Source organism: Sinocyclocheilus rhinocerous, unplaced genomic scaffold (genome assembly GCF_001515625.1).
Source record: "Sinocyclocheilus rhinocerous isolate Xijiao unplaced genomic scaffold, SAMN03320098_v1.1 scaffold864, whole genome shotgun sequence".
NCBI lineage: Eukaryota > Metazoa > Chordata > Actinopteri > Cypriniformes > Cyprinidae > Sinocyclocheilus > Sinocyclocheilus rhinocerous.
The window spans coordinates 1,599,485-1,608,461 of record NW_015645567.1 but is presented as its reverse complement, the minus strand read 5'-3'; the positions used below and the strand labels follow the sequence as shown (position 1 = coordinate 1,608,461).

Here is an 8,977-nt window from a genome sequence, read left to right as displayed (position 1 = left end):
TAAGAAATATATTATTTAAAAAATAATAAAATACTAAAACTGAAAACATCCAGATACATTATGGTAATCAGACATTTTCGGGGATTTGTGCTAAGTTGTCAAAATAATTGTCAAATAATTTGGTTGATCCCAACAATAAGCCTAATTTTCTTAAAATGTCTTGATTTTCTTTGTAATTTTGAACTATTGTGTGTTCAGATGAAACACAGTCCTCTCTCACTGCCAAACACGTTATCACCCCCTGCTCTCTCTCTCTATTGCTCTCTTTTCTCGCCCTTAAACACCCACTTGACACCCTTTAACACTGTTTTGTGTTCTGCACAGCCGCAGTCAAACAGTGCCAAAAACAGCATAGTCACCAGTCCCAAAGGAAACGTCCCTTCTCCTGCTCTGGTATTTACCTCCTTGTTCCTCTCTGTTCTCTCTCGCTGTTATCTTCTCGTCCGACTCGTCTGTCACTTTGGCTTTCTTCTCCTGTCTCACACATGTCTGTCTGTGTCAGCGTCTGCCGCGTCTCTGGCCACCTGTCGTAGACGCTGTGTGTCTGTCAGTGACTTGAATCCAAGCGCATCTTCATCTTTGTCATCGAAACAATGTCAATGTTAGGGTGGATGATTTTTATAATCCAGATTTGAAGAATTTTGATGCTTTGAGCATCAGTTAGCTTCATGTTTTCACAAAGATGTGTGCTGAGTGTGTGCATGAACATTGTGTTTTTCATTGTTTGGATCAATGGCAGACCAACCAAACTTAGATGTTGGCTCTATGTGTTTCAACTATTTTGAATCTTATTATGACCGTTATAATGTTTCAGTAAATATATGTGTTTGTGTGTACATCTCTGTGCATTTTTGCTTCTTTTTAGATAACCTAATGCTGTAAAAACCTGATGTACAGACATTATTTATTTTCATTATTTCTGTTATTGTAATTAATCAAGTGTGATGTAAACCAGTGCAATATCATCTAATAAAACCCAGATTTCTTATTGTTAGTTCAAATTTGTTTGAAATAACTATTCAGAGCCTCACAATTACATTGTTTTATGATAGATACAGTGATCCTAAAAGCATTTGGCCACTTGAGTCACATTTACAATGTCATTGCATTAGATTGAAAAATTAATTTTATTACTTTTAGTTTAACTTAATTAATTTTTTATTATTTTATTTTGTATTATTTTGTTATTTTATTTTGAATTTTAGTTTAGTTTAGTTTAGTAACTTAATGCAGGGATTCCCAAACTGTTTGTCAGCTGATCTAAAATATTTAGTTGATATCTACCGAGATTTTAAGTTAATATTTCTATGATTTAACAAAAGTTTAAAAAGTTCACAGTTCTCTTAACATCAGTTAATAATCACATGATGATTTTATGTCTTTTTGAGTACATGTTTTGATTGTTTTATTTGTAGAATTATTTTAATTTTAAATTTTTTTGTGATTTAATTGATTAGCTTTTCATAAACTCACAAAGTTTCCTTATGAATCCCAGTTTGGGAAACCCTGCCTGATCTAATGCAATGATATTCAGACATATTTTTAAGTGCAACTTAAGTGTTCAGTTACATTTTTGGACCATTTTGGATGCTTCAGCTGCAGGTTTTCAATATTTAATATTGTTTAAAGAGCAGAACTTCTCTTGAGCTTAAAAAGTATTGTGTTAAAACACATTGTTGTGTTAACACATCGTTAGTAAGAACTATTTTGATATTCTGATAGAGATAATCACTTTTTTTTTAGCACATTTCACAGTCCTTTAAGCTTATTTTACCCTGAAACAATATCTTTGTGATTTCTATACATTTTGTTTGTAAATGAAAGCACTTAGTATTCAAAAGTTCTTTAAAAAGTTGGGATTAGATGCGTTCACATCTTTGGACTGGCTTCAGATGTTGGGCTTTGGCCTTTGGTTGTCCTCTGCTTTTAACCAGAGCGACTAATAACCTCCATCGACTTCCTCTTCCTCTCTCTCTCTCTCTCTCTCTCTCGCTCTGAGACTGCTCTCTCTCCATCTCTCGTCTTTTTTTACTAACACTTGTTTTATTCTTGCCATCTCTTCACCTCCATCTCATTTTGCTCCTGTTTTTTCCTCTCTGTCTTGCTGTCTCCTCCTCTTCCTCTTCCTCTTCTCTCTCTTTCTCTTTAGGAGCCTCAGACCACTGTTATCCATAACCCAGTGGATGGGATCAAGGTACATCCTTCTGCACCTCCCTCCGCTTCCTCTTCTCTTTCATCCTCCACTTTTCTCTCCTCCTCTCTCTGCCTCTGTCGTCTGCTGCCAGTCTCTTGATTCTGTGGTGCGAGCGAGGATGTTGTTTTGGGATTGTGAGTGAGCGTGTAGTCGCATTAGGATGGGAAAGTGTTCGAGTAAGTGTGTGGTGTTTGGTACAGTGTTCAGTGTTAATTGTTGCAGGTAAAACAATGACACAGAATGTTCTTTTGACCCTTAGTTAGTCAATACACACATGGTTTTTAAGCAGAAATGAGTTGAACTTCAACATGAGAGCGTTTTACTTCAGTAATATGACATATTTGCAAAATGAAACAGTTTAGTCAACAAGAAAAAAATTGCACTAGTTTTCAAAGGTTTGGGGTTGGTAAGATTTTTTATGTTTTTGAAAAAAGTCTCATACTCACTAAAGCGGCAGTAAAAAATACAGTAAAAATAGTACAATTATGAAATATCATTACAATTTAAAATAACTGTTTTCTATTTCAATATATTTTAAAATATAATTTATTTCTGTGAGGCAAAGCTGGATTTTTAGCATCACTACTCCAGTCTTCAGAAATCATTCTAATATTCTGATTAGCTTATTATTGTCAATTTTGAAAACGGTTGCAGTGCATAATATTTTTGTGGAAACTGACACATTTTTTTTTTTTCCTGACCCCAAACTTTTGAACAGTAGTGTAAACCAGTACTTTTATGCACTGAAAATTAACACTCCTCTAAGCTCCACCCCCCTCGGTTACTGTTGCTAACTTGATTGTGAGAAAAATGTGCTCATAAAGTGGTAAAAAATTGTTTGGATATTGTTCTAATGTGGGTTGGAATGGTGTGACATTGCAAAGCATTTTATCTGCCACTTTTGTTAAATTATGCCATAACATTAAAAAACAAACAAACATATTTTTGGATAATTTTCATTAAATTGTGTTGGAAACTAACTATAGCTTGTCCGAGAAAAAAAACAAAAAATTATAAAAAATGTGTCTCCTAAATGCAATGTAAGTTGCTTTGGATAAAAGCATCTGCCAAATGCGTAAATGTAAATGTAGAAAATGGCACATGGCAACAGTTACTAAGGTAGGATTGGTCAGTAAGGCGGAGCTTAGCAACAAGTAGGGTGATTGAATCATGAAGTCTGCCAAAAAGGAAAGTTATTTTAATTCCATCAAATAGTTAGATTTTATTATTATTATTATTATTATTATTATTACTTGTTGACTTCAAGGGTGTGATTTAAGAGTCATTATTAATTTAAAAATATGATTTTGCTATTTTCATTGCTAAATACAATTATTATATTAAACTAAGGGTTATTATAGTTTACTAAAACAAAAAATTTTACTAAAAAAAAAAACATTTTCATTACTTGAAATAAAATAAACATTACCTGAAATAAAATAAAATATAAAAAACTATATATTTCAGCTAGTTGTCAAGGCAACACTTCTCATTTTAATTTAGTTTGACTTGTACTAAAATAACAATCACTAAAACTGAAAAAAGCCTACTTGAAATGACAGAAACACACAACAAAATGACTAAAACTAACTGAAATTACAGGGGTCATATGATGCTGTAAAAAGAACATTATGTGGGGGCGTGTTAGAACGAGCCGTTTTAGGTAGGTGTGGCTAACTCTTAACTTTTATAAAGAATATCTCTTTGGATTTGAGACTTTAGTCTTTACAACTTTACAGATCTTCTTTATGCACCAAGAGCTTGTAACACTCCAAAGAGAAAGGAAAAAATGAAATCGCATCATATGACCCCTTTAAGACTGTTTATTACATTTTTAAACAAATAGTTCATACTGTTCATTTTCGTTTCTGCCTTATTAAAGACCACTATTTAAAATCATCCAATCAGACTCTCTCATTTTTACCAAAAATGCTTCCTTATCCTGCCTCCATAATGCTCCTCTCCCTCTCTGGCCGCCCGTCCCCATATGCATGGCCACAGCTGGCTGAAGTCTGACAGTCCGCTTGTCTGCAGCTCAGACCCTCAAGGTGCCTCAACTCGCCCACGGGAACCTGTAGAGAGAAATACAAGCAGACGGGGGCTCAGTCATTTGCATTTGTAATACGTCAGAAGCTAAATGTGAGCTATTAAATGCCTCTGTGTGTGTGTGTGTGTGGGTGGTTACATGCATATGCAGAGGAGAGGGTGCAGGCGGCTGCAGCTGCGTTCTCAATGCTGCCATCTGGGAAAGAGACGTGGAGATGCACAACACAGGAGCTGGGTTTCATTGAATGGCTGTGTTATAGCCTCACCAGGTGGCTGAGCCTGAGATTAAACCTTTGCCCGCGACTGTCTACACCAGTGTTTCCCAACCGGGGTGCCGTCTGTCTTTTTTAAATAATATTAAAAATATCTGTATGACATTATATTCTGCAGTTCTTCCCTGTTGTACCGAATATCTATACTTTTCAAATTATCATATCGAAGTTAGAAATTCAAATATTGTGACAAAATTAATTTTGTAGGGTGCCACAAGTTTGTTAAAATTTCCAAAGGGTGCCGCGACTAAAAAAAGGTTGGGAAACACTGGTCTACACTACTGTTGGCAGTGTCAGTCACTAGAAGTGGAATATGTATGACTTAATTTGTGGTGATGATTATCCCATCTGTCTCAGTGGTAGTACTGGTCGTGCTTTATTGGAGTTAGTCGCTGTTTGTTGAATAAATGTTTTTTTTGGTGTGTGTGTGTTAGTGAAGGTGTGAGATCGGACAATGATTGCTTTTGTCTGTCTTGCAGGAATCTTCAGACAGCAGCAACACCACCATTGAGGATGAAGACGTCAAAGGTGAGCGGATTCTGTTTTTGTTGCATTTTTTTTTTTTTTAAACAATATGATCTGTGGTGATTTTACCAAGGACTTTCCAGTTCTGAAGACATCACCAAGCCCTATAAGGACACTCTTCACAATCCAGTCAATTGCTGATGGATAAAATCAAGTGCATTTTTTTTCCTTCTACATCCTGTGTCACTCAGAAATACAGTATCGTTCAAAAGCTGAATGGCAGTATGTTTTTTTTTTTATAAATTAATATTTTTATTCATTGCATTAAATCGATCAAAAGTGACTGAAAAATAATGTATAATGTTACAAAAGATTTCAAATAAATGCTGTTCTTTTCAACTTTCTATTCACCAAAGAATCCTTAAAGAAAATGTATCATGGATTCCACAAACATATGAAGCAGCACAACTGTTTTCAACATTGATAAAAATCAGAAATGCGTCTTGAACAGCAAATCAGCATATCAGAATGATTTATGAAGGATCATGTGACACTGAAGACTGGAGTAATGATGCTGAAAATTCAGCTTTGATCACAGAAATAAATTACATTTTAAAATATAAAAATAGTTATTTTAAATGTTTAAATAATTTTCCATTTTTGATCAAATAGATGCAGCCTTGGTGAGCATAAGAGACCTCTTTCAAAGACATTAAAGGGGTCATGAACTGAGAAATCAAAAATTCCTTGATCTTTTGACATTGTACTGTGAAAACATCCTGTAAGTTTCAGAACTCAAAACTTTCTTGTTAGTCTAAAAACAGCTTATATTGAAGAAAACAGGACAGAAAATAGCCTATTACGTCTAAATTATGTTTTTTGATGTAAAAATCTTGATAACATAATAATTGGACCTCAGAGAACAGTACAAAATAATAAAAATAGGCAGTTCATGACCCCTTTAAAAAATCTTACCAACCCCAAACTTCTGAACAGTAGTGTTTATTGTGTAATGGAACTTGCTTTGCTTCGTGTTGTAACTAAAACCCCATTAATCACTGTGTTACACAGCTTCACGTGGCTTATTGCTTTTTGAAAATAAAAACAATAGTAGTAATAAAAAAAACTAATTAAAAATAAATATATATATTTTTTTATTTATATAATTAAAATTCAATTTATTTTTACATATAATTTTAAAGTACGGTATTTGCTGCAGTCACAGGTTTGCACACATTGCCTCATCTTCGAACTTTGATCTATCAGTTTTTGAAGCCATGTACAAAAAATCTGAAGCATTTAATTGTACTGAAATGTAATTTGCGTGTGCTATTGTTGTGACATTCTTGTGGCCTTTTGACTTTCTTTGTAAGGTTCGTAAGAAGTGTTGGCTTAATTCTTGCGCTTTGCCATCCTGCTCTTCTGGGACGCACGTTTCAGGACACCTTCAGTGTATTTTTAACTTTAGGAACACTAGAAATGTGAGAGAAGTGGGCTAAGGCTCTGCGTATGTGTGTTTTATTCACACGGGTAAATGTAGGTTTTTTCATTGTGTGGAAGTGTCGTGCTCTGAAGTGACAGAAGTGGGCGGGATGATTTGCCACCCTTCCATGTAAATCTCTCAGCCTCAATAATAGATTAAATAATGTGCCATGTTCCATCTTTGCATGTCCTCCTTTCTCATTCTCATCTTTCCAGTCTCTTCCCACCTTTTCCTTCCCACTCAATAGGGAAAAGCCTAGATAGCAGTTCAGTTAAAGCCCCCTCTGAAGTCAGCCAATCACCTCCGGGCTCCGTCCCCGCCATCTTCTGTAAGTCTGGTCTGCATTCGTTTGGTTTGGCCTGGCTGGTTTGCACGGCATTGATCAGCCCTAAATCCCTAAAAAAATAACCAGCTTCCCTTGAGTTTTGCTCTTCTTGAGGTAACTTATAGATATGAAAATATGGGTTGATGTGGCTAATAACAGACAGTTTAGGGTGCAGTGTAATTTGCACAGTGCTGTCTCTAGTCTTTGTGCTTTATTAACCATTAGTGCTGTGGCGGTGTTATTAAAGCTTAAGGTTTCTAACAGGAAGACCACTGGAGTTCACAAGTTGCTACAGGTTAACTTAAAGGTGCTGTATGTAATTTTTTGACTGAACTAAAGCATAAAAATAGCATATGTTTGCAGATACTACTGCAATACCCATTTCAAACGTGAGCTGTCAATATTACATACTGGATAGTTCACCCCAAAACGAAAATTCAGTCATTTGCTCACCCTCATGTCATTCCAAACCGTTATGACTTTCTTTCTTCTGTGGAAGACAAAGGATATTTTGAAGAATGTGGGTAACCAAACATTTTTGGTTCTGATTGACTTTTTGTATGACGCAAAAGACGACATTTTGAAGAATGCTGGTAACCACACAGTTTTGGTTCATTGTATGAACAAAAGATACAGTGGAAGTCAATGGGAGCCAAAACTGTTTGGTTACCAGTATTCTTCAAAATATCTTATTTTGCGTTCAGCAGAGAAAAAAAAAATACATGTGACTCAGAGAGTGACATGAGGGTGTGTAAATGATGACAGAATTTTTACTTTTGGGTGAGCTTGCCCTTTAACCACTAATAAGTGTGGATAAAAGACTGCAGTATACCTTTAACTGAGAAGTCAATTCAAGTGCAGTGAAAGCATGGTTTTCCTGAAGCCTAGCAGGAAAGGGTTTTGATCACCATGGGAATACCAATAGAGCACTTTCTCTTACTGATCAACTCCCTGCTGTTGTTGCGTGCGCTGCCCAGCTAGGGCTGTTAATGGAATGGCATGCACACATCACTTTGAGACGCATAAGTTTGGATGAATCTCTGTCATCTTGCTCCCACCATCGGTCATCATTACCCCCCTCACCCTCATGTGTAAACAGCCACGAAGCTGACCGACATCCTGGGCTGCGCCCGTAGGGGCTCGGGACCCTCGGCAGTGCCTGATAGTGAAGCAGCTGCCCACTCCACACAATCCCCTCCACAGACCCCCATCATGCAGAGTGAGTATAGCGCCCCCTGCAGACCTAAGCACAGACGCTCATGCACAGGGGCCGTGAACATTTTTGGCTAGCACATTATGTAGTTTTATTGTTTTTGTCATTAAAGTAATTAGTTTTTGACAATGAATTATTTCAGTAATTTAATAATTAATAATAATATTAATGATCCATTTTAATTAATTGAGTTATTAATTTCAATAACTATTAATAACAGTATATTTTAATTATTAACTTAATTAATAACTTAATTAACTTAGTAGTTTGTAAAAATTGTTAGTTAATAATTGAATAATTAATAATATTAAAGGGGTCACTTAAACCGCATAAACACATTTCATTACACCAAATACACCAAATAATGTTCTTTTTAGCAGCATCATATGACCCCTTTAATGATCGTTTTAATTTAATTATTTAAAATTTGTAAAAGTTTGTAAATTTGTTTTATATTTTATATTTTTTTATTTTAAAGTGTTAAAGCAACTTAATTTAACAACAATAATATTAATAATATATTTTAATTGACTTTATTACTAATTAAAAATGTAATTTTTAAATGTAAGTTTTAAATGAAGTAACTTAAAGGCACAATATGTAATTTTTCACCGCTAGAGGGCGCGTATTCAAAACAAACAAAGAAACAAAGGCGTAGTTTGATGATGCCGTGACTGAGTGTGGAATCATGGGAGTTGTGGTCTTCATCCCCACAGCCGATGCAATCCGACGGGACTCGGGCAGAAATCATGTTCATGGATGAGCTAATGTATTAAAGATTTATTAACGTCGTAGTATGAAGCAAGGTGAGGCTGAAAGCCGTCGAAGCAAAACGAGGCCGCTGAACGAGCGCGATACACGGCTCGAAAGCAGCGGAGCTTTTATAATGCCACAGTCGACCGCTTCCACACCTTCCGGAAAGCAGCGGAAGTAAGCAGCGCTGTTTTATCATACTAGATACATTTGAACGTTCTGTTAT

At 35.6% G+C, this 8,977-nt stretch overlaps 1 protein-coding gene across 1 annotated transcript in view; it reads left to right on the top strand.

Annotated features, from left to right (window-relative positions):
• Positions 1 to 8,977, top strand: part of LOC107706753 (calcium/calmodulin-dependent protein kinase type II subunit beta) — a 68,534-nt gene that overhangs the window by 52,947 nt on the left and 6,610 nt on the right. The window contains exons 14-15 of the mRNA XM_016510555.1: positions 2,150 to 2,194; positions 4,992 to 5,040. Of these exons, the coding sequence (XP_016366041.1) occupies positions 2,150 to 2,194; positions 4,992 to 5,040 (94 nt within the window). The remainder of the gene's footprint in view (positions 1 to 2,149; positions 2,195 to 4,991; positions 5,041 to 8,977) is intronic.